At 40.1% G+C, this 22,586-nt stretch overlaps 1 protein-coding gene and 1 non-coding gene across 7 annotated transcripts in view; both read left to right on the top strand.

Moving 5' to 3' along the window:
- Window positions 1-22,586, top strand: part of Chd8 (chromodomain helicase DNA binding protein 8) — a 71,970-nt gene that overhangs the window by 41,203 nt on the left and 8,181 nt on the right. For 5 of the 6 annotated variants that reach the window (XM_042679668.1, XM_042679669.1, XM_042679670.1 and 2 more), the window contains 24 exons: window positions 649-732; window positions 2,642-2,779; window positions 5,902-6,023; window positions 6,161-6,404; window positions 6,634-6,810; window positions 8,679-8,822; window positions 9,028-9,283; window positions 10,344-10,554; window positions 10,820-11,015; window positions 11,747-11,914; window positions 12,862-13,041; window positions 13,185-13,295; window positions 13,606-13,802; window positions 14,019-14,218; window positions 14,299-14,479; window positions 14,562-14,651; window positions 15,169-15,272; window positions 17,240-17,369; window positions 19,782-19,857; window positions 20,237-20,291; window positions 20,414-20,621; window positions 21,094-21,302; window positions 21,391-22,110; window positions 22,335-22,486. In XM_042679668.1, coding sequence (XP_042535602.1) covers window positions 649-732; window positions 2,642-2,779; window positions 5,902-6,023; window positions 6,161-6,404; window positions 6,634-6,810; window positions 8,679-8,822; window positions 9,028-9,283; window positions 10,344-10,554; window positions 10,820-11,015; window positions 11,747-11,914; window positions 12,862-13,041; window positions 13,185-13,295; window positions 13,606-13,802; window positions 14,019-14,218; window positions 14,299-14,479; window positions 14,562-14,651; window positions 15,169-15,272; window positions 17,240-17,369; window positions 19,782-19,857; window positions 20,237-20,291; window positions 20,414-20,621; window positions 21,094-21,302; window positions 21,391-22,110; window positions 22,335-22,486 — 4,353 coding nt within the window. The remainder of the gene's footprint in view (window positions 1-648; window positions 733-2,641; window positions 2,780-5,901; window positions 6,024-6,160; window positions 6,405-6,633; window positions 6,811-8,678; window positions 8,823-9,027; window positions 9,284-10,343; window positions 10,555-10,819; window positions 11,016-11,746; window positions 11,915-12,861; window positions 13,042-13,184; window positions 13,296-13,605; window positions 13,803-14,018; window positions 14,219-14,298; window positions 14,480-14,561; window positions 14,652-15,168; window positions 15,273-17,239; window positions 17,370-19,781; window positions 19,858-20,236; window positions 20,292-20,413; window positions 20,622-21,093; window positions 21,303-21,390; window positions 22,111-22,334; window positions 22,487-22,586) is intronic. The other variant, XM_042679671.1, reaches the window with a different exon arrangement.
- On the top strand, window positions 18,001-18,110 carry LOC122108270. Its single transcript, XR_006147511.1, has one exon. It is a non-coding gene; the product is annotated as a small nucleolar RNA U6-53/MBII-28 (small nucleolar RNA).

The following is a 22,586-nucleotide window of genomic DNA, read 5'->3' as shown; positions in this document are numbered from 1 at the left end:
GATAAGTAAGGAATCTATTATATTTGACAATGTGGAAGTTATTCATGACTGACTTTTCTGGTAATGGGGGTTTGAACTCAGGGCCTCAAGTTCTTGCTTTAGCTTTTACACTCAAGGCTGGGGTTCTACCATTGAATCATACTTCCATTTAGGCTTTTTGCTTGTAAATTGGAAATAAGAATTGGCTTTGTCTGCCTGGGCTGGCTTCAAACTATAATCCCCAGATCTCAGCCTCCTGAGTTGCTAAGTTGCCACTGAAATGAAGTGAAATGGATAGACAATAAAGATGAAGAAATAGAGATAGCATATAGATAAAACTTGTGAGAGAGTTTGGATATAAAGCAGAGCAGGAAAATAGTTGCAGAGGGATGCAAAATCAAGTATAATTTTAATTAAGATGTGAAGTGATAGAACATGTTTCTATCTTTATATAGAAATGGTTTGGTAAAGAGGTAAGCCTAAAAAGGCAACGGAGAGACAAGCCTATGTTAGGGAGAACAAACCTATGTTAGGAGATATTTTCTCTAACTTTCTAAGTAAATACCTAGGTAAGTTTGTAGAATTTAATATTTTAAAAAGTATGGTAAAGAAGGTTAGGTTTACCGGGTAATTTTTTTCCTTTATCATTTGGTTTTATACCTCATCTAGGATGAAGAGCCCTTTAATCCAGACTATGTAGAGGTGGATAGGATATTGGATGAGTCTCACAGCATAGACAAGGATAATGGTGAGGTGAGTTGGGACATGGAAGGACATAAAAGGCTATGTATAGATTTCTACTGGTCTGCTTGCCAATCCATTATTTTTCACATGTGCCTGAAAACAGCTCTCTTAAACTAAAAAGGTTTTTCTGAAATTTTTTATGGGATCATTGAAAGATAATGGGAAGACCAGGGTGTACAGAAGCTAAAAATATGGATTCCTTCAAAGTTAAATATCTAGATCTGAAAAGTCATTTCCCTGCGTCTCATTTTCCTTCAGATTTTGAATGGAAGAACAGTTAGGGTCTGGGGTAGGGGAAAGGGAACTTATGTTTCTCCAAATCATGTTGTTGAGAATTACATATTTTTATAACTAAACTTCAGTTAAGTGCTTTACATCTATCAGTTTCTGAATGTAGTTGGTATATATGTGCCAATCTAGAACAGAGCCTTGTACTTTCAGGTCACTCATGGCTGGTGCTTGATCACTTGCGCCATAACTCGAATTTGTATTTTACAACACATTTTAGGATTCCACACCCACTATTAAGTCTAGAATGGGACTCCAATGTCTTAATTTTTAAATTGGCTTTTTGAGTGATTTTCACATATAGCTTGACTGGGAATTGCTATACTAGTATTTTGGGTTTTTTTTGTATTGGGAAACTATTAAGTGCTCAAACACTTGATGTTTTCACAAAAGGTTTTAGTTTCTAAGTACGAGTCATACAGACCTAAATCACCAATGAATTCAACATTATTTCTTTCAAATTTACTTCAAATTACATTTAGATTTTATTTATTTTTGTATGTATATATGTATGTATGTTTTGTGCCAGTACTGGGATTGGTTGGACCTTAGTGCCTCATGCTTTCACTCTGCTTTTTCACTCAGAGCTAGTGCTCTACCTCTTGAGCCATGCTTACAGTTCCTTCAGTCATATTACTTTTATTATCAAGTAGTTGTACAAAGGAGTTACCATTAAGCATGTCAGTTTATAACTGCAGTCATATTTTATTTACAAAATTTGTATTACTTGTAATAGTGACCAGTAGAAAAAAGAAAACCTTGTTAAGATACTAGTACTGATGCATGTGCTTTCACATTTTTCCATCATTTCTTAGCTTTTTAGTCTGTAACATGAAATGCTAATGTTGAAATGCTTTTTTCACTTTTTACCTTGTATATATGTATATATAATATATGTGGTATATTATATATTACTATATCTATATCTTGTGAATCAATGTACTGTGTCTATTAAAAAATGAAAGATACTAGTTCTTTGTAAGCTGAACTTACTCATGAACCATACATGATGTTAACCAGATTTATGAGTCATGTTCTTTTTTTTTTTTTTTTTTTTTTTTTTTTGGGTCTAGTCATGGGGCCTGAACTCTGGGCCTGGGCACTGTTCCTCAGCTCTTCAGCTCAAGGCTAGCGCTCTACCACTTGAGCCACAGTGCCACTTCCGGCTTTTATGTGGTGCTGAGGAATCGAACCCAGGGCCTCAGGCATGCAAGGCAAGCGCTCTACCACTGAGCCACCTTCCCAGCCCATGAGTCAGATTCTTGCCACTATAAAATCTTGTGCCGAAAGAAAATGATCTGAGCGTGAACTCTCCTTTCACTTTCAACATAGTGCAGGAAAAGAGTGGTCCTCTTCTTGTTTTTATTTTGTTTGGTTTTAGTTTAGTACTACTGTTATAGAAAATAATTGGGTAGAAATTTTACTTTTAGAAGAGATTCTGATAAATTGTCTGGAAGAATGGTAAGAGTAATAAGAATACATTAGTGAGTGAGCTTATAGTTATATGTTCTGCCTGACTTTTTCCAGCATCTTTTAGGTGTCCTTTGTGATCTGATTTTACAGCCAAATTCTCATCCTTTTACTGCAGCAGAGAACAAAGAATGTACTTACTAAGTTTGTTTTATTCTAGCCTGTAATTTACTACCTGGTGAAATGGTGCTCTCTGCCCTATGAGGATAGTACATGGGAGCTGAAGGAGGATGTTGATGAGGGAAAAATTCGAGAATTTAAACGCATCCAGTCCAGACACCCAGAACTCAAAAGGGTGGTAGGTACATTTGGGTTTAGAAGGTAAATGTATAGACATAAAATATTGTTTTGTCAGTATAGGAATAAGGAATATAAGCAGTCATTTAACTTTTCCAATGACATGTTTCGTTGTTTTGCTTTTTGTTATGGTAATGTTCAAATGTACAGAAATTAAAGAAATACCCTAATATGTCTGCTACCTAGCTAACAATTATCAATACTTGGCCAATCTTGTATTTGTCCACCCATTCTTTTCCATCTTCCAAGTTATTTTTTTTTTTTTCTTCCAAGTTATTTTAAGTCAAATTTTTATTGCATTTTATTTCAGTATTTATGTCTTAAAACAAAATTTTACTCATTTAATATTAGTCAAATACCAATGTACTGGTATTCATGCATGTTTCCCAGGGTTTTTTGTTTGTTTGTTTGTTGTGGGGCTTGAACTGAGGGCTCTTCCTGAGCTTCTTTGTGCCCAACGCTCATGCTCTATCACCTGAGACACAGTAACACTTCTGGTTTTTGAGTGGTTTATTGGAAATAAGAGTCTCACAGGTACTTTTCTGCTCAAGCTGGCTTCAAACCTTGATCCTCAGATCTCAGCCTCCTGAGTAGTTAGGATTACAGGTGTGAGCCACTGGCACTCAGCCTGATTTTTTTTTTTTTGGTCTGTCGGTTGTGGGGCCTGAACTCTGGTCTTGGGCGCTGTCTCTGAGCTCTTCAGCTTAAGGCTAGCTCTCTGCCACTTGAGTCACAGTGCCACTTCCTGTTTTTTTTCTGCTTATGTGGTGCTGAGGAATTGAACCCAGGGCCTCATGCATGCAAGGCAAGCACTCTATCACTGAGCCACCTTCCCAGCCCCTCAGCCTGATTTTTAAAATATAATTTTATTGTGCAGAGGGATTACCATTTCTTAATTTAGGTAATGTATTTGCATTCCTCTTTTGGATGGTCACCCCCTTCTTTTTTTTTTTTTTTTAAATACTGAGCATTGAGTTAGGACCTCACACTTACCAGGCAAGTACTATGCCCCTAGTTCTTTCGCTTTCAATTTGTTTTTCAGGTAGGGTCTTATGCTTTTGCCTAGGCCAGCCTTGGACTAAGATCCTCCTACTTCTGTTTCCCCAAGTAAGTGAGATTACAGGATCTCAATAACTTCTGCCCAGGCTTGCCTTGAACTGTGATCCTTCTACCATCACCTCTTGAGTAGCTGGGATTACAGGTGTGTAATACCATGCCTGGCCTTCTAATTTTGTTAAATCATTTGAATTGGGTTTTAAATAAAATCCAAATGTAATCAGTTAATGGCTCCAGTCTTTTAATTATGTTTCTCCTTTGACCTTCTCCTCTCCCTTGTAATTTTCTCTTCAGAAAAACAGGTGACTTGACTTTATTTCTTTTGTCAATCCTGGGGCTTGAACTCAGGGTCTGGGCACTGTCCTTGAGCTCCTTTTGCTCAAGGCTAGAGCTCTACCACTTGAGCCACAGTGTTACTTCCAGGTGACTTGTTATATAGTATGTTTCCATAGTCTAAAGATTGCCGATTTTTATTTCCTTTGGTACTTTTGTTGTTGGTGGTGGTGGTTGTGGGGCTTGAACTCAGGACCTGAACACACTGTTCCAAGCTTTTTGCTCAAGGCTAGCATTCTACTACTTTGAGCTACAGCATGTCTTCTGGTTTTCGGGTGGTTAATTGAAGATAAGAGTCTCATGGATTCACCAGGTTGGGCTAGCTTCGGACTGTGATCCTCAGATCTCAGTCTCCTGAGTCGCTTTGATTATAGGTGTAAGCCATGAGTGCTCCACTCCTTTGGTACTTTATAAACATATTTTTCTGATTATTTCACATAAATGCTTAGGTTTAGAGCTGTGTTGATTAAGGTGGACACTAGCCTCTGTGCGTGTGTGCATGTGTGCATGCGTGTGTTGGTACTTGGGCTTGAATTCAGGGCCTAGACACATTCCCTTAACTTTTTTGCTCAAGGCTGGCACTCTGCTGCTTGAACCAGAGCTCACTTCTAGCTTTGTTTGGACATAAGAATCTCATAGATTTTCCTGCCTAAGGCTGGCTTCAAAACATGATCCTCAGATATCAGCCTTTCCATTAGCTAGGAATAGCAGGTCTGAGCTACCAGTGCCTGGCTTAGCCACATTTTTTAACATTGTAGACGTTACTGCTGTTGAAACTTGGTCAGATGGGTGAGGGAGAGCAGTAAGTTTACTTCATAGATGGATGATGTGTGCTTCCATCAGTCTGAATTTTATGATGTTATCAGCTATGTATCGTCACTGCCTTGGTATCATATGCTGTAATTTCAGCTGCTTGATCAGCTAAGGATAAATAGCCTGGGCAAGATAGTGAGATCCTGTTTTTTTTTTTAAAAAAATCAGTACCTAAATAAATTTTTTCAGGATTTTAAAGTAAATATCTTAATTCTGTTATTATTTATTAGCTAGAGTCTTAAATGAAAAGACATTTGCTCTATCTACAAATACTTTCTTCTTTCTGTTTATTTCCAAATTAATAAAGGTTCATAGCTAGCATTCTCCAAATGTGGCCAGTAGGTTTTTCATTTTTGTTACCTTTTATCTTTTTTTTCCCTTTAATTTCTGTTTGGTGGTATTGGAGTTTGCCCAGGGCCTCCTGAGCAAACTCAGGTGCTTGGCTGGCACTCTACTACTTGAGCCATGCTTCCAGCTCAGCTGTTTGCTAGTTATTATTTTATTTATTTTTGTCGGTCGTGGGGCCTTAACTCTAGGCCTGGGTACTTCCCTTAGCTCTTCAGCTCAAGGCTAGCACTCTACCACTTGAGCCACAGCACCACTTCTGGCTTTTTCTACTCACATGGTGCTGAGGCATTGAACTCAGGGCCCCATGCAAGCACTCTACCACTGAGCCACCTTCCCTGTCCTAGTTATGTTGAAGATTGACTCTCAAAGACTTTTCTCCCTTGGTTGTCTTTGAATCATGATCATTTAGATCTCAGCCTACTGAATAGCTAGGATTATTGGGAGGAGCCTTGCTATTAGACAGGTTTTCATGCAAGCCATCATGTTTTCTAGTTGATTTAAATGACTAGAATTACCCATTATATCTTGTCTTATATTAGTATCTATATCTTATTTAAATCTTTTATTTTTTAGAATCGTCCACAGGCAAATGCCTGGAAGAAGTTGGAGCTGTCACATGAATATAAAAACAGGAACCAGTTACGGGAATATCAATTGGAAGGGGTCAATTGGCTTCTCTTTAATTGGTATAACAGGTAAAGAAAAGAATGGCTTTAGTCTGAGGATTATTTTTATATATTTTCTATTGAGATAGTTTTCTTCCTAGGTACATGATTTTTTTAAGATGGTAATTTTTGACAAGATTTTTTTTTTCCTCCTGGTAAATTTACAGGCAGAACTGCATTCTGGCTGATGAGATGGGATTGGGAAAAACTATTCAGTCCATTGCCTTCTTGCAGGAGGTATATAATGTGGGCATCCATGGCCCCTTCTTGGTCATTGCTCCACTATCCACAATTACCAACTGGGAACGAGAATTCAATACATGGACAGAGATGAACACTATTGTATACCATGGCAGCCTGGCTAGCCGGCAGATGATTCAGCAATATGAAATGTACTGCAAAGATTCAAGGGTGAGTTGTGTGTCTTGGGAAGTCTATGGCTTACAGAAAGTAGGCCATGGTTAGGTGTCTGGTGGTTTAAGGGCAGTGTATAAATTAAAGAATCACTATATTATCCAGGCTGGCCTCAAACTCACTGATTGTCCAGCTTCCAGAGGGCTAGGATTATGACCATACTACACTAAGAGCTCAGGTCTGTACATTTAAGGCCTTTTTCTGACCTCATCGCTTTTATGCTTAGGGGCGCCTCATCCCAGGTGCTTACAAATTTGATGCCTTGATTACGACTTTTGAGATGATTTTGTCAGACTGTCCAGAACTTCGTGAAATTGAATGGCGTTGTGTCATCATTGATGAGGCCCATCGGTTAAAGAATCGTAATTGCAAGCTGCTTGATAGTCTCAAGCACATGGACCTGGTGAGTTTCCTGTACTGACCTATGGGCACAAATACCTGGAGTTCACACTTAATTCTGTATAGAATAAAAGTTCCCCTAAGTTAGCAGAGAACACAGAATCAGAACTTGTACTGAATGATGGTGTTGTTATATAGGAATGATAACCTGAAAGTTACATAGAAGTTGGCAAATTGTAGAATTCAAAGTGAATCATGTTAGCATTTCTCAACAAGAACAGTAGGAAGCTATTTGTTACCTTTTTTTTTTTTGTTCGTCATGGGGCCTGAACTCTGAGCCTGGGTGTTGTCCCTCAGCTCTTCAGCTCAAGGCGAGTACTCTACCATTTGAGCCACAGTGCCACTTCTAGCTTTTTCTGCTTATGTGGTACAGAAGAATTGAACCCAGGGCCTCATGCATGCAAGGCGGGCACTCTATCACTGGGCCACCTTCCCAGCCCTTGTTACCTATTCTTGCATAATAAAATACTTAGAAATGTACTGGATTAAAATAGCCAATATGTTTTTCTAGAATGACCACTTAGGCTGAGCTCAGCTAATATGTTCACTGGTTGCTTCTGAAGGGGGTCATCAGTGTGGGTTATTGGTTGGGGGATCTGGATTATCTTCATCCTGAAGTCTGGGCTTCTTTACAGGATAATCTATGACAGTGTTCCAAAGAGCAATAGCAGAAGCTCCAAGATGTTTGGGTAGTCTCTGAAACTCACATAGTGTTTCATTTGCCACATTTTCTTTGTCAGAGCTAATCTAGCCTAGATTCAAGGGGTAAGCCTTAATAGGAGGAATTATATAAAATTAATGGTCATATTTCAGTTCACCATGGATACATTCCCTAGAGGGGGGCAAGTTAGGATATCTGTGGGAACTTGAATGTGGAGAGACATAAATTTAGAAAACACATAATCTATGTTACCATTTCTTTATTTGTTTATAATAATATTTACTTTGTTTCAATATGTTAAGTAATAAGAGAGTTTTTTTCTTTTTTTTCTTTTTCGGGGGGTGGTCCCAGTCGGGGCCTGAACTCTGGGCCTGGTCGCTATCCCTCAGCTCTTCAGCTCAAGGCTGATGCTCTACCACTTGAGCCACAGCGCTACTTCTAGCTTTTTTTTTTCTGCTTACGTGGTGCTGAGGAATCGAACCCAGGGCCTCATGCATGCAAGACAAGCGTTCTACCACTGAGCCACCTTCCCAGCCCATAAGAGAGTTTCTTAAGTGCTTTGTGTTACCAGAAGAATAAGTAGAAGAAAAGTTAAAATAGTAATGTGGTTTTTTCTTTTTGTTTGTTTTATTTTGTTTTTTGTCGGTCATGAGGCTTGAACTCTGGGCCTGGGTGTTGTCCTTCAGTTCTTCAGCTCAAGGCTAGCTAGCACTCTGATCACTTGAGTCACAGCACCACTTCCAGTTTTCTAGTAGTTGATTGGAGATAAGTGTCTCACAGACTTTCCTACTGGGCTGGTTTTGAACTGCAATCCTCAGATCTCAGCCTCCTGAGTAGCTAGGATTACAGGCGTGAGCCACCAGCACCCAGCAGTAATCTTTTCTTTCTTTTTTTTTTTTTTTTGGGCCCGGTCGTGGGGCCTGAACTCTGGGCCTGGGTGCTGTCCCTCAGCTCTTCAGCTCAAGGCTAGCACTCTACCACTTGAGCCACAGCGCCATTTCTAGCTTCTTTTTGCTTATGTGGTGCTAAGGAATCGAACCCAGGGCCTCATGCATACAAGGCAAGTGCTCTACCACTGAGCCACCTTCCCAGCCCCTAGCAGTAATCTTTTCTAATGAGACAGTTTCATAAATAAAACTAAAGATTATATATTTGGTGAAAACCCTGGGAAGGCCTTTTCAAGTTTTATCTTCTGTTTTCTTTGTTTCTAGGAGCACAAAGTGTTACTCACGGGAACACCATTGCAAAATACTGTGGAGGAATTGTTTAGCTTGCTTCATTTCTTGGAACCTTCACAGTTTCCTTCAGAATCAGAATTCCTCAAGGATTTTGGGGATCTTAAGACAGAAGAACAGGTAGGAAATGTGGCCAATGAGGTACTAACACACAACCAAAAAAGTTATTATCGCAGACAAGAGCTTTTCTTAACTCCTACCTATATCATCAGTGGAAATATCCAAAATTTATTCCCTTGAGTAGAAAACTGCAATTTTACCATATTTGCTTATAATGTGAGAATGCTTACCATATTATTGATTTTTTTTTTTCTGTAAATCATAGGTTCAAAAACTACAGGCCATTCTCAAGCCAATGATGCTGAGAAGACTTAAAGAGGATGTTGAAAAAAACTTGGCTCCTAAACAGGAAACTATTATTGAAGTAGAGCTAACTAACATCCAGAAGAAATACTATCGGGCTATTTTGGAAAAGAATTTCTCCTTCCTTTCCAAAGGAGCGGGTCATACTAACATGCCTAATCTACTCAACACAATGATGGAGCTGCGCAAGTGCTGTAACCACCCGTATCTCATCAATGGTGAGGAAATTACTATGTTTGCTTTCTTAATGACACTCTTCAGGAAGAATGGGTGCATTGACTTAATCCAAGAGGTTAAAGATGGAGGGGTACAAAAGGGTTGCTTTTTTGGTTTTTTGTTGATTGTGGGGCTTGATCTCAGGGACTAGATGCTGTCCCTGAGCCTCTTTGTGCTCAAGGCTCAGTGCTCTACCACTGTGCCACTTCTGGTTTTTGAGGGATTAATTGGAGATAAGAGTCTAATGGGTACTTTTCTGCCTGGGCTAGCATCTAACCATGACTCAGATCTCAGCCTCCTGAGTAACTAGGATTAAAGGTGTGAGCCACTAGAACCCAGCCTGATTTTTAAAATACAACTTTTTTTTGGTCATGGGGCTTGAACTCTGGGCCTAGGTGCTGTCCCTGAGCTCTTCAGCTCAAGGCTAATGCTCTATCACTTGAGCCACAGTGCCACTTCAGTTTTCTGGTGGTAAATTAGAGATAAGAGTCTCATGGACTTTCCTGTCCAGGCTCACTTTGAACCCTGAACCTCAGATCTCAGCTTTCTGAGTAGTTAGGATTACAGGTGTGAGCTACTGGCACCTGGCCTAAAATATAATTTTATTGTGCAGCTTTGTTGTTCAATTTCTTTCTTTCTTTCTTCCTTCCTTCCTTCCTTCCTTCCTTCCTTCCTTCCTTCCTTCCTTCCTTCCTTCCTTCCTTCCTTCCTTCCTTCCTTCCTTCCTTCCTTCCTTCCTTCCTTCCTTCCTTCCTTCCTTCCTTCCTTTCTTTCTTTCTTTCTTTCTTTCTTTCTTTCTTTCTTTCTATTTTTGTCATTCATGGGGCTTGAACTCTGGGCTTAGGCAGTGTCCCTGCTCTCTTCAGCTCAAGGCGAGTGCTCTATCACTTGAGCTACAGCACCACTTCCGGTTTTATAGTGCTTTATTGGAGATAAGAGTCTCACGGAGTTTCCTGTCCAGACTGGCTTTGAACCGTACTAACTCAACTAATCCATCAAATTAAATAAGGCTTAAATGTTTTCACTGAATATCAACATCAAGTTTGATTTTTCTTTTGGCAGGTGCAGAAGAAAAAATCCTAACAGAGTTTCGGGAAGCTTGCCACATTATACCTCATGACTTTCACCTGCAGGCCATGGTTCGCTCTGCTGGCAAATTGGTTCTTATTGACAAGTTACTTCCAAAGCTTAAAGCTGGTGGCCATAAAGTTCTAATCTTTTCCCAGATGGTACGCTGTCTAGATATCCTAGAAGACTATCTAATCCAGAGGAGGTGAGAAATGGGTTGTCTAGTATCTTCATAAGGTTACAATGTAAGCTCAATGGTTGATGCTTATCTAAGGCCCTGGGTTTGATGACCAGAACAAGAAAAAAATGTACTGTCAAAGTCTGATTTTAGAGTTGACTAGTTATAGTAAAGAAGTATTCAAGGTTTTCATTCTCGTCTTTGGTGGCTCTTCACTAGCTATAGATATGGGGTTCTGGCATTGTTCTTCTGCTTAGCTATTTTTTTTCTCCCATGACTTTCCTGCATACAGGTACTTGTATGAACGCATAGATGGTCGCGTTAGAGGAAACCTTCGACAGGCTGCTATCGATCGCTTTAGTAAGCCTGACTCTGACCGCTTTGTCTTCTTGCTGTGTACTCGAGCTGGTGGACTTGGAATTAATCTTACAGCTGCTGATACCTGCATCATCTTTGATTCAGATTGGAATCCACAAAATGACTTGCAGGTAATGGAAATTATTTTTATAGTAACTAATTTCTTAGCTGAGGAGAGTGTTTTATTTTTTTATTATTATTATTATCATTATTATTATTATTTTGATCAGTTATGGGGCTTGAACTCTGGGCTTGGGTGCTGTTCCTGCGCTCTTCAGCTCAAGTCGAGCACTGGACCGCTTGAGCCACAGCACCACTTCCGGTTTTTTAGTGGTTTATTGGAGATAAGAGTCACATGGACTTTCCCGTGATCCTCAGATCTCAGCCTCCCGAGTAGCTAGGGTTACAGGCTTTATTTTATTTTATTAAACAAAAAGAAACAAAAATATAACCCAACAAAATCAGGATCTCTTAGCTCTGTCTTTCAGAGGGTATGTAATTGTTTACTTAGAAGTAGAAGTTATTTAGTGATCAGGTTTTTGTAAAGAACCTAATAGTAAATGTTAAAGACTGTGGGCTCTATGATCTTTGTTGCAATTCCTCGTATCTGCTCCCATAGCTTTTGTGTTATGCAAATGAATAGGTATTACTATGTGGGAATAAAACATTATATGAGCAAATTATAGTTGACTGACCGTATAGTTGGCAATAATTTCATTTTGAAGTGGATTTGGTTTTGAGTTGTTCTCATAGCTGTTTATAAATGTTAAAGAACTGTGAATTGGTATTATGTGTCCTTCATTCTTCTCTAATTTTATGGGTTTTTTAATTTTATTTTTTATTAAAAACAAAAATCAACCAGGCCCAGGCACGGTGTCATCGAATTGGACAGAGCAAAGCTGTGAAGGTGTACCGACTCATCACTCGTAATTCCTATGAGAGAGAAATGTTTGATAAGGCTAGCCTCAAGTTGGGATTGGATAAGGCTGTGCTTCAGTCCATGAGTGGTCGGGATGGCAACATCACTGGTGTAAGTCATAATTAATGGATAAGTTTGTAGTGGCTCATCCACAGGTAAAGAAAAGACTTTTTGTATAGGAAAATTTTTGTCTTAATTCTCAACTTTTTTTCTTTTCTTTTTTGGTTGATCAGTCATGGGTCTTGAACTCTGGGCCTGGTGCTGTCCCTTAGCTCTTCAGCACAAGGCTAGTACTCTACCACTTGAGCCATAGTGGTTTATTGGAGATAAGAGTCTCACAGACTTTCCTGCTCAGGCTGGCTTGGAACCATGATCCTCAGATCTCAGCATCCTGAGTAGCTAGGATTACAGGCGTGAGCCACCAGCGCCCAGCTTACTTCTCAAGTTTTAGAAATGGTTTTTGTTGTACAGAGATTCTAATTCAGGGCTTCATGCTTGCTTGCTAGGTAAGCACTCTTACTACCTAAGCCACTGAAGCTGCTCTTTTTTTTTACAGTGGTTATTTTCAAAATAGGACCTCGCTTTATGCTGAGGCTGGCCTGAACTATTCCTATTTGTGCTTCCACATGTCACTTGGATAATGTATATGCCACCATATCTAGCCATTTGGCTTTCCTTGTAGGTTGCTTAGACATTGGTTGAGTTGGAGTCTTGAAACCTTTTTTTTTTTTTTCCGCTCTTGTTAGCCTCATTATCTCCACCTCCCATGTAACTATTATTGGGAGCATGAGTCACTGTGCCTGGCCTCAATTCACAATTATTTCATTTTTGTTCGTGTTTTATTTATTCATAACTGACAAATAATAATTGTAATACATTAAGAGGGCTTTTTTATTTTTATGGTTCTGGAGATCAAACCCAGTGTCATGGACCTGAGAGGTCCTAGTGTTCTACCACGGAGCCTTGACTAATAGTGATTTTATTAATATTTCTTACAATGAAATATTAAGGCATGGCTAGATAATATTTTATTGGTAGTCTTTCCACTTCTTTTGCAGATCCAGCAGTTCTCCAAAAAAGAGATTGAAGATCTCTTAAGAAAAGGGGCTTATGCAGCCATAATGGAGGAAGATGATGAGGGCTCCAAGTTTTGTGAAGAGGACATAGACCAGATCTTGTTAAGACGAACTACAACTATCACTATTGAATCTGAAGGAAAAGGCTCTACCTTTGCCAAGGCATGTTCAGATAAGTCTGTAATGTATACTAGCAAATCAGATAGAAATAAATTTAAATACATTTTTTCAAATATAGTTGCTGATTTCCTGTTATTCAAAAATGGTACTAAAACTAACTATACTCTGCATTTGTTTCTTACTAGGCAAGCTTTGTTGCTTCTGAAAATAGAACAGATATTTCTCTGGATGATCCCAATTTTTGGCAAAAATGGGCCAAAAAGGCTGATCTAGACATGGACCTGCTTAATAGCAAGGTGAGCTTATTCTTCCTGTAGGGAGGAAGTAGATGCACTACTTTGAATTTTCATAACTGCTCTGGTTCTTTGGTGCAAATTGCAGTTTATCAGGGTACATTTAAGATAAGGACTGTTGTAACAACTTTCTACCTAAGAGGCCGTGGAAAAATACTTAGATATCAACCTCTTTTGCTTCCTAAATACTTGTAGATTATTTTACATGACCTTAAAACAAAAAGAAAGCTTAATATTTTCATTTGTATTTCAAGATATAATTGTCTTAAGTCTTTTGTCATGTGCATATTATATTTTTCTGTTCTCTGCGCAGAATAATTTGGTGATTGACACACCTAGAGTACGGAAACAGACCCGCCACTTCAGCACTCTGAAAGATGATGACTTGGTTGAATTCTCTGATTTAGAAAGTGAGGATGATGAGAGGCCACGGTCCCGAAGACATGATCGTCATCATGCTTATGGACGCACAGACTGCTTTCGGGTGGAAAAGCATCTCCTAGTATATGGGTAAGAAACTGTGTTGCCTTGAAAAGTAGTATATCTCCCTCCTGAATGATAACTTGTTGCCATTCATGTTGCCAGCTATGACCAAGCTGATCATGTGGAAAATTTTTCCTTTGAGGGAGTTCATAGTACTTGTTATAATCCTTTCCAGTATTTTGTTTCCCCCTCTTCGGGAGATAGAGTTCTGGGAGTCAGGGGATATCTTTGCTATTTTGTTAGTTGGGGACGATGGCGAGATATTTTGTCCCATGGACGTTTTAAGCGGCGGATGACTGAACGAGATGTGGAGACAATATGTCGTGCCATCCTTGTATATTGCTTGCTACACTACCGTGGAGATGAAAATATCAAAGGCTTCATTTGGGATTTGATTAGCCCTGCTGAAAATGGCAAGACAAAAGAATTGCAGAATCATTCGGGTAATTCCCAACTCCTTACTTTTCATACTTTTTTAGGTTATCTAGCCCTTTTCAGGTCTAAGGGTTTTTCTCAATCCAAGTCTTTGATGTCTCCCCTCTTCCAGGTCTGTCAATCCCTGTGCCCCGTGGACGCAAGGGCAAAAAAGTTAAGTCACAAAGTACTTTTGACATCCATAAGGCAGATTGGATCCGGAAATATAATCCTGATACTCTTTTCCAAGATGAGAGTTATAAGAAGCATTTGAAACATCAATGTAACAAGTAAGGATGGAATTTAGCAAAGATATTTCTCATTTAAGACTTTACACTACTGCTAAGCTGATTCTTCCCCCATCTATTCTAGGGTACTGTTGAGAGTACGAATGCTGTATTACCTAAGGCAAGAGGTTATTGGAGACCAGGCAGAGAAGGTATTAGGTGGTGCCATTGCCAGGTAATGTTCTTCTATGTAGTTTTTTATTCCCTGTCTTTTACTAGGAATGATTGTTTTCTTGTTTTTGTTTTTGTTTTTCTTCTAATGTCTTTGGGATGTATGGATTTTTGTTTTTGGTTTTCTTTTGGTTTCAGTCCTGGGCTTGAACTATGGACCTGTGTGTTGTCTCTAAGCTTTCTTTGCTCAGGGCTAGCATTCTACAATTTAAGCAACAGTTCTACTTTTAGCTTTTTGGTAGTTAATTGTAGATAAGAGTCTCAGATTTTTCTTCCTAGTCTGGCTTTGATTTGTAGTCCTCAGAGCTCAGCCTTATAAATAGCTAGGATTATAGGTATGAGCCCCCTGTGTCCAGCAGTACACATTAGGTTTAATCCTGTACTTGACGCAAATACAAGGAAATAGAGTAGATACACAAGCACTCAAACTAATGGATAAAGCAAGATACCTCAAATAATCTTTCTAAACTTTCCATTTTTATTTCCAACATTGCTTTGCTGACTATATCTTATACCTTCAGTGAGATTGACATATGGTTCCCAGTCGTGGATCAGCTGGAAGTTCCAACAACTTGGTGGGACAGTGAGGCTGATAAGTCTCTTCTCATTGGAGTCTTTAAGCATGGTAGGTACTGTCTTCTAGCAAATTATTTTCTTACTGTATATTTATATGCATGTAGCTTTTGGGAAAGTTCTCATGATAAATGAGTTCTTTTATTTATCTTCAATAAAGTTATGTTTGAGTGGGAAGCTAGTTTTTAAATAGCCAGAGCAGACCAGTTAGTTCCTCTAAATAGATAGTCAAGAAAGGCAGATGGAGAGTTTGTCCTAAGGTACAGAATTTACTGTTCCCTAATCACTGTTACCTTGCTCTACATCGTGGTCCAATTTAAAGTTCATGTTGATAATCATAGTTAATTTGAGTGGCTTTCCTATATCTTGATTAAAGTGCTTTATTTATTTATTTATTTATTTATTTATTTATTTATTTATTTTGTCGGTCATGGGGCTTGAACTCTGGGCCTAAGTGCTGTCCCTCAGTTCTTCAGCTCAAGGCGAGCACTCTACCACTTGAGCTACAGCGCCACTTCCAGTTTTCTAGTGGTTTATTGGAGATAGGAGTCTCAAGGTCTTTCCTGCCCGGGCTGGCTTTGAACCATGATCCTCAGATCTTAGTCTCCTGAGTAAGCTAGGATTACAGGCGTGAACTATATTTATGTAAATGTCCATTTGTCTAAAAGTTTAGAAGTCATACTGCTGTGTGAGCACTGTGAAACAGGAAAATACTTGTTATCCTAACATTAAAAGCAATAAGTACTAAATTCTAGCCTTTTTGCATATTGAGACATCCTTCCTTTTTTAAAAAATATGCTTTGTGCCTGCTTCTATAAAATAAAAGTAATGACATTTAATAATCTTCATGTCTTTGTGAAATTTAATGGAATAAGAAAACTAATCATTTATAGCTTAACTTGTGAAACACCAAGTTTAGAGGAATCCAAGCAACTTTAAATGTGTTCATTCATTCCTTTATTGTTCATCAAGCCTTTACTTAGTATTTATTCCTTTTGGGCACAAGTTCTTAGTCTTTGTTTGAGTATGTAAGTTTTTCATCCTTATAATAAGAGTGATGATTTTAAGATTAGCAGTTAATAGCAATTTAGATCCATCAACATAATACATACATTCTTTAAATACATTTTATCAATCACTAGGTTAAAATACTTAATGATTCAAAATTGCGATAATTAAATTTAACTGGGAACCTATGGCTCATGCTTATAATTCTAGCTACTCTGGTGGTTGAGACCTGGAAAGCCTTTTTTGTTTGTTTGTTGGTTGGTTGGTTGGTTGTGGGTCTTGAACTCTGGGCCTGGGTGCTGTCCCAGTAAGTAAGTGCTCTACCACTTGAGTCACAGCACCATTTCCAGTTTTCTGTGGTTTATTGGAGATAAGAGTTTCATGGATGTTCCTACCCAGGCTAGCTTTGAACTCTGTTCCTCAGATCTTGCCTCCTGAGTAGCTAGGATTGCAGGTGTGAGCCACCACACCCAGGTGAAACCTGGAAAGTCTTGTTTAGAGCCAGCTGAGGCTCTAAACTCCATCTCCAATTAACCAGCAAAGTGCCACAGAGTGCTAGGTGCTGGCGGCTCATGTCTGTAATCCTAGCTACTTAGGAGACTAAGATCTGAGAATCACAGGTTGAACCTAGCCCAGGAAAGTCCATGAGATCTTATCTCTGATTAACACCAGAAAACTAGAAGTGGAGCCTGTGGCTCAAAGTGGTAGAATGCTAGCCTTGAACAGAAAAGCTCTGGGATAGTGCCCAGGTCTTGAGTTCAAGCCCCATAAGCAACCAAAAAAAAAAAAGCCACAGAGCACAATACCCTGAGTTCCTGAGTTCATGCTGATACTGGTACAAAAAACATGATTTTTTAAAAGAATATTAATATGGTAATACAATATGCCAACTATATCCTACATTATGAGTAAAAGTAGTCTAGGTATTCTGATTATTCCAACAGCATACAAAATATACAAGAAGAAAAAGTAAATCTGATTTTCTTCTATTTATAACCCATTTATTTCTAGGCTATGAAAAATATAATACTATGAGGGCAGATCCAGCCTTGTGCTTCCTGGAAAAGGCTGGCCGGCCAGATGACAAAGCCATTGCCGCAGAACATCGAGTGTTAGATAATTTCTCTGACATAGTAGAAGGGTAAGCATTGATGTTTACTTCACTTAAACTTCTGTGAAGTTGCTTTTGCTAAGAGATAGCATAACTATAGCATTGACTGAATCCATTGGGATTTTTTTTTGGGCGGGGGGTCTGGTCATGGGGCCTGAACTCTGGGCCTGGGTGCTGTCCCTCAGCTCTTCAGCTCAAGGCTAGCACTCTACCACTTGAGCCACAGTGCCACTTCTGGCTTTTTTCTTTTTGCTTATGTGGTGCTGAGGAATTGAACCCAGGGCCTCAGGCATGCAAGGCAAGCGCTCTACCACTGAGCCTCCTTCCCAGCCCCCTCTATATACTGTTTTAAAGCACACACATGGCTATAAGATTCCATTATATATGAAAGTCAGTGGTCCCAAATGTATTATTAATATTCATATTGCTTTTTTGTAGTTACCGTAGCTGAGAGAATAATTTGTTCCCTTAAAACTGCTAACTGTGGTAGAGTCTCAGGTACTTTTAGCTCTGGTTTATCATCTCCCAAAGGTGCTGACACATTAAAGTATTTTTTCTGGGGATAGAAGCATGATTCACCTAGCATGCAAGGCCCTGAGTTTTAGAAAAACAAAATACCTAACTCAGTCTTGGAAAAACAAAAATCCTGTCTGGGTACATGTCCCGATGATGAATTGCCATGCTAATACTGAGCCACCATGTAGGGCATTCTTGCCCTAGTTTGGGTGTCAGTGAGTTTAACAATACTTCTAACATGGAGATCTGAGGGACAAATAGTTGGCTTAGTTAAGGGATACCTCCAACCTCCTGTGTAGCCAAAAGGTTTCTCTTTGATGATTATAACTTCAGTTTGCTTTGGTATAGAACCCTCAAAAGAACTTAGGTCATTTGTTTTTTTGCCAATCATTTATTATGTTATGTTTATGTTTAATAGTACAAGGTAGTAAAAACATTAAAAAGCCCAAATCCTGTGGCTCAAGTGGTAGAATGCTAGCCTTAAGCACAAAGAGGATCAAGGATAGTGCCCAGGCCGAGTTCAAGCCACACTACCAACAACAACAACAAAAAAAGCATTAATCATTGAGATGAGGCTGAGGCAGGAGGATTATTTGAGTCTATGAATTTGAGAGCAGTCTAGGACAATAGTTTAGCAACACCCTGTCTCAGTAGGGGTGTGGGAGAGATGGCCAAGCATTGTGTCTCACATCTATAATGCCAGCTATTTAGGGGATGGAGGTGGGGAGGAATATAGTTCTAAGCTATCCCTGGCAAAAGCTAGCAAGACTTCATTCCCATTCAATAGATGAGCATGGTGGCTCATGTCTGTAATCCAAACTGTGCCCAAGGCCATCAATAGGAGGATCCTGGTCCAAGACAGGCCATGGGCAAAAAATGTAAGACCTTATTAAAAGCATAACAAAATCTGAAGGCATTTATCAAGTGCAGGAACAAGTTCCTGCGTTCTTCTTTTTTCTTTTAATAATTTTATTTTTTATTTTATTTATTTTTTGGGTCCGGTCTTGGGGCCTGAACTCTGGGCCTGGGCGCTGTCCCTCAGCTCTTCAGCTCAAGGCTAGCGCTCTACCACTTGAGCCATAGCGCCACTTCCGGCTTTTTTCTTTTTGCTTATATGGTGCTGAGGAATCGAACCCAGGGCCTCAGGCATGCAAGGCAAGTGCTCTACCACTGAGCCACCTTCCCAGCCCCAAGTTCCTGCATTCTAACCCTAGTACTGCAAATAATTTTAGATTGAAGCAATTATGAATGGTACTTTGATGATTTCTTCGAATTGTTTACTGGCTAGATGATATTCTCAGTTGATCCCGACTTTTTTGTTCTTTTTTCAGTACCAGTCCCGGAGCTTGAACTCAGGGACTGGCCACTGTCCCTGAGCTTATGCTTTTTTGCTCAAGGTTAGCACTCTACCACTTGAGCCACAGCTCTGCTTCCAGCTTTTTGGAGGTTAATTGGAGATAAGAGTCTCACAGACTTTTCCTATCTGGTCTGTTTTTGAACCATGATCCTCAGATCTGAGCCTCTTGAGTTGCTAAAATTATGGGCATGAACCACCGGCACCCAACTGGTCTGAACTTTTTTAACAGTTGACCTGTGCTCCTGAAAGCATGAAATTAAAGATTTATGTGCTGGATTATATGTTTGCTCAGTTCTTCCTCCAAGGTTTCTTTTTTTTGGGGGGGGGGGGGGGGGGTCTGGTCATGGGGCCTGAACTCTGGGCCTGGGCATTGTCCCTCAGCTCTTCAGCTCAAGGCTAGCGCCACAGCGCCACTTCTGTCTTTTTTCTTTTTGCTTATGTGGTGCTGAGGAATTGAACCCAGGGCCTCATGCATGCAAGGCAAGAGCTCTACCACTGAGCCACCTTCCCAGCCCCCTCCTAGGTTTCTTAATGACAGAAAATTTTCTTTTGCTTCTGCATATTTTTAGGGTTGACTTTGATAAGGACTGTGAAGATCCTGAATATAAACCACTCCAAGGGCCCCCAAAAGATCAAGATGATGAGGTAAGTTTTCACTTGAGTCCAGCTTTTCTCTAAGTAATCATTTTTCCCCTCAATCTGTAAACCTTGAAGTATATTAATTTATAATACAAAGTAGAAAACAAATATCATGTGAGAATACAAAGTTTTAATGGTAAGGCTTTTAGTACCAGCTGGGGGAGATTAAGTGGGACCCAAGCTGGATAATAAATGATATTACAATTTGACTAAAAGTTCCTAAAACCCATTATCTTACATTATTATTAGGAACTCATTTTCTAGATTTTACTTTCTCTTCTTCATTCCCTTGGTGCCATACGGTACCCAGAAGAAGGTGATTTTAGAGTATCTACTTTCCTCTTCACTCTTTCCTCCATCCTGTGGGGTGGATCTGCTTTTCTAGGGTGATCCTTTGATGATGATGGATGAGGAGATCTCAGTGATTGATGGAGATGAAGGTACATCCTAGGTCAATATTGTGTGATTGGGAGGGAATTGGGAAATTACTGGCTGAATTCTATCATATTATACGGTTTCCAAATATTTGCCTTGCATCCTATTCATTCTTTGTTTCCCACAGCCCAGGTGACTCAACAACCAGGGCATCTATTCTGGCCTCCAGGCTCTGCCTTAACAGCTCGGCTTCGCCGCCTAGTAACAGCCTATCAGCGCAGCTACAAGAAAGAACAAATGAAGATAGAGGCTGCAGAACGTGGGGACCGACGGCGACGGCGTTGTGAAGCAGCCTTCAAGTTAAAAGAAATTGCACGGCGGGAAAAACAACAACGGTAAAATGTAGCAGACATATTCAGTTTTTCTTCAACTATTGGCTCCATACTGTAAAGCATCATAGGAAGGATTTATTTGGAAATTACTACATACAGTTCATCTTTCCTACCTTAAATTATTATACCTCCAGTCTCTAGGAGCTAAGAATCTCATTTGTAGAGTAGGGATATAGCTCAGCTGAAGACTTCACTTACACATACAGTCACAGGTTTGATCTAGCTTCACCAGCCCCTTGTCTCTTCCCCACCCCCCCACAAATAGTTTTTTAACAATTACATCTCTGGGGAAGTCTTCTATGTACACAGTCTCATTGAGTTATTTACTTAAATCATTTTCCTCCTTTACTTGCTGGTTGCCTCTTCTGTTTTTTTGTTGTCTTCACATTCAGTTTTTGTCTTCTAAACCATCCCAAGAAATACCCAGTTTTCCTATGTATTCCTGATCTCTGTTGCTTTACTTGTTCCTTTGTAGATGGACTAGGCGTGAACAAACTGACTTCTATCGAGTAGTGTCTACCTTTGGTGTGGAATATGACCCTGACAACATGCAGTTCCATTGGGATCGGTTCCGTACTTTTGCTCGACTAGATAAAAAGACAGATGAAAGCCTAACCAAGTATTTCCATGGATTTGTAGCCATGTGCCGACAAGTGTGCCGCCTTCCTCCAGCAGCTGGAGATGGTGAGATTAGAGGGTCTAAGAGGAGCAGGAGTGGACAGTGACAGACCAACTCATGGTTCATTTCTCTGTTCACTTCTGTCTTTTACAGAACCCCCAGACCCTAACCTGTTCATTGAGCCCATCACTGAGGAAAGGGCCTCAAGGACTCTCTACCGCATTGAATTGCTTCGGCGCTTACGGGAACAAGTTTTATGCCACCCACTTTTGGAAGATAGGCTGGCATTGTGTCAGCCTCCAGGTCCAGAATTGCCTAAATGGTGGGAGCCTGCTCGTCATGATGGGGAGCTTCTACGAGGGGCAGCTCGCCATGGAGTGAGCCAAACAGACTGTAACATCATGCAGGACCCAGACTTCTCTTTTCTGGCTGCTCGTATGAATTATATGCAGAACCATCAGGCAGGAGCACCAGCTACATCCTTATCCCGCTGCTCCACTCCACTGCTACACCAGCAGTATACCTCGCGCACTGCCTCACCATTGCCCCTGCGCCCAGATGCTCCTGTTGAAAAGTCACCTGAGGAGACAGCTGTCCAAGTCCCCAATTTGGAGAGTCTGACTTTAAAGCTAGAGCATGAGGTGGTGGCCAGGAGCCGACCAACCCCTCAAGACTATGAAATGCGTGTAGCCCCCTCTGATCCTACCCCTCTGGTGTCCCGGAGTGTTCCACCAGTCAAACTGGAAGATGAGGATGATTCAGACTCTGAGCTGGACTTGAGCAAGCTGTCACCATCATCCTCTTCTTCCTCATCCTCATCCAGCTCCAGCTCCAGCACTGATGAGAGTGAGGACGAGAAAGAAGAGAAGTTAAGTGAGTGCATGTGACAGGCTACTGGTCCTCTTCCCTGTTTTGCCCTTTCTGCTCTTCCCTTCTTATCTAAATGCAACTTCTTCTGAAAAATTTGGATTTTATTTGATAAAATATCAGATGAGATCTGTAACCTTTGGACCTTTATTCAAAGCCTGTATGGTAGATACCATTCCCATTTAACATGATTCTATCATCTTTGTTCACAAATTCTTTGTGATCTCTAGCTGCTGACCGACCCTGCCCAAAGTTCTATGATGAAGAGAGTCTCTTGTCCCTCACTATGTCTCAAGATGGACTCCCAAATGAAGATGGGGAACAAATGACTCCTGAACTGCTGCTACTGCAGGAGAGACAAAGAGCCTCTGAATGGCCCAAGGTAACATTCTTGGACAGGGAGAGTTCAGAAACAAAGTTTTTTTTTTTTTTTTTTTTTTTGCGGAGGGTGGGGGGTCAGTCGTGGGCCTTGAACTCTGGGC

The sequence above is a fragment of the Dipodomys spectabilis genome, unplaced genomic scaffold, assembly GCF_019054845.1.
Source record: "Dipodomys spectabilis isolate Male_0828 unplaced genomic scaffold, ASM1905484v1 ptg000054l, whole genome shotgun sequence".
Lineage (NCBI taxonomy): Eukaryota > Metazoa > Chordata > Mammalia > Rodentia > Heteromyidae > Dipodomys > Dipodomys spectabilis.
This window is presented reverse-complemented; position numbering and strand designations above follow the sequence as displayed.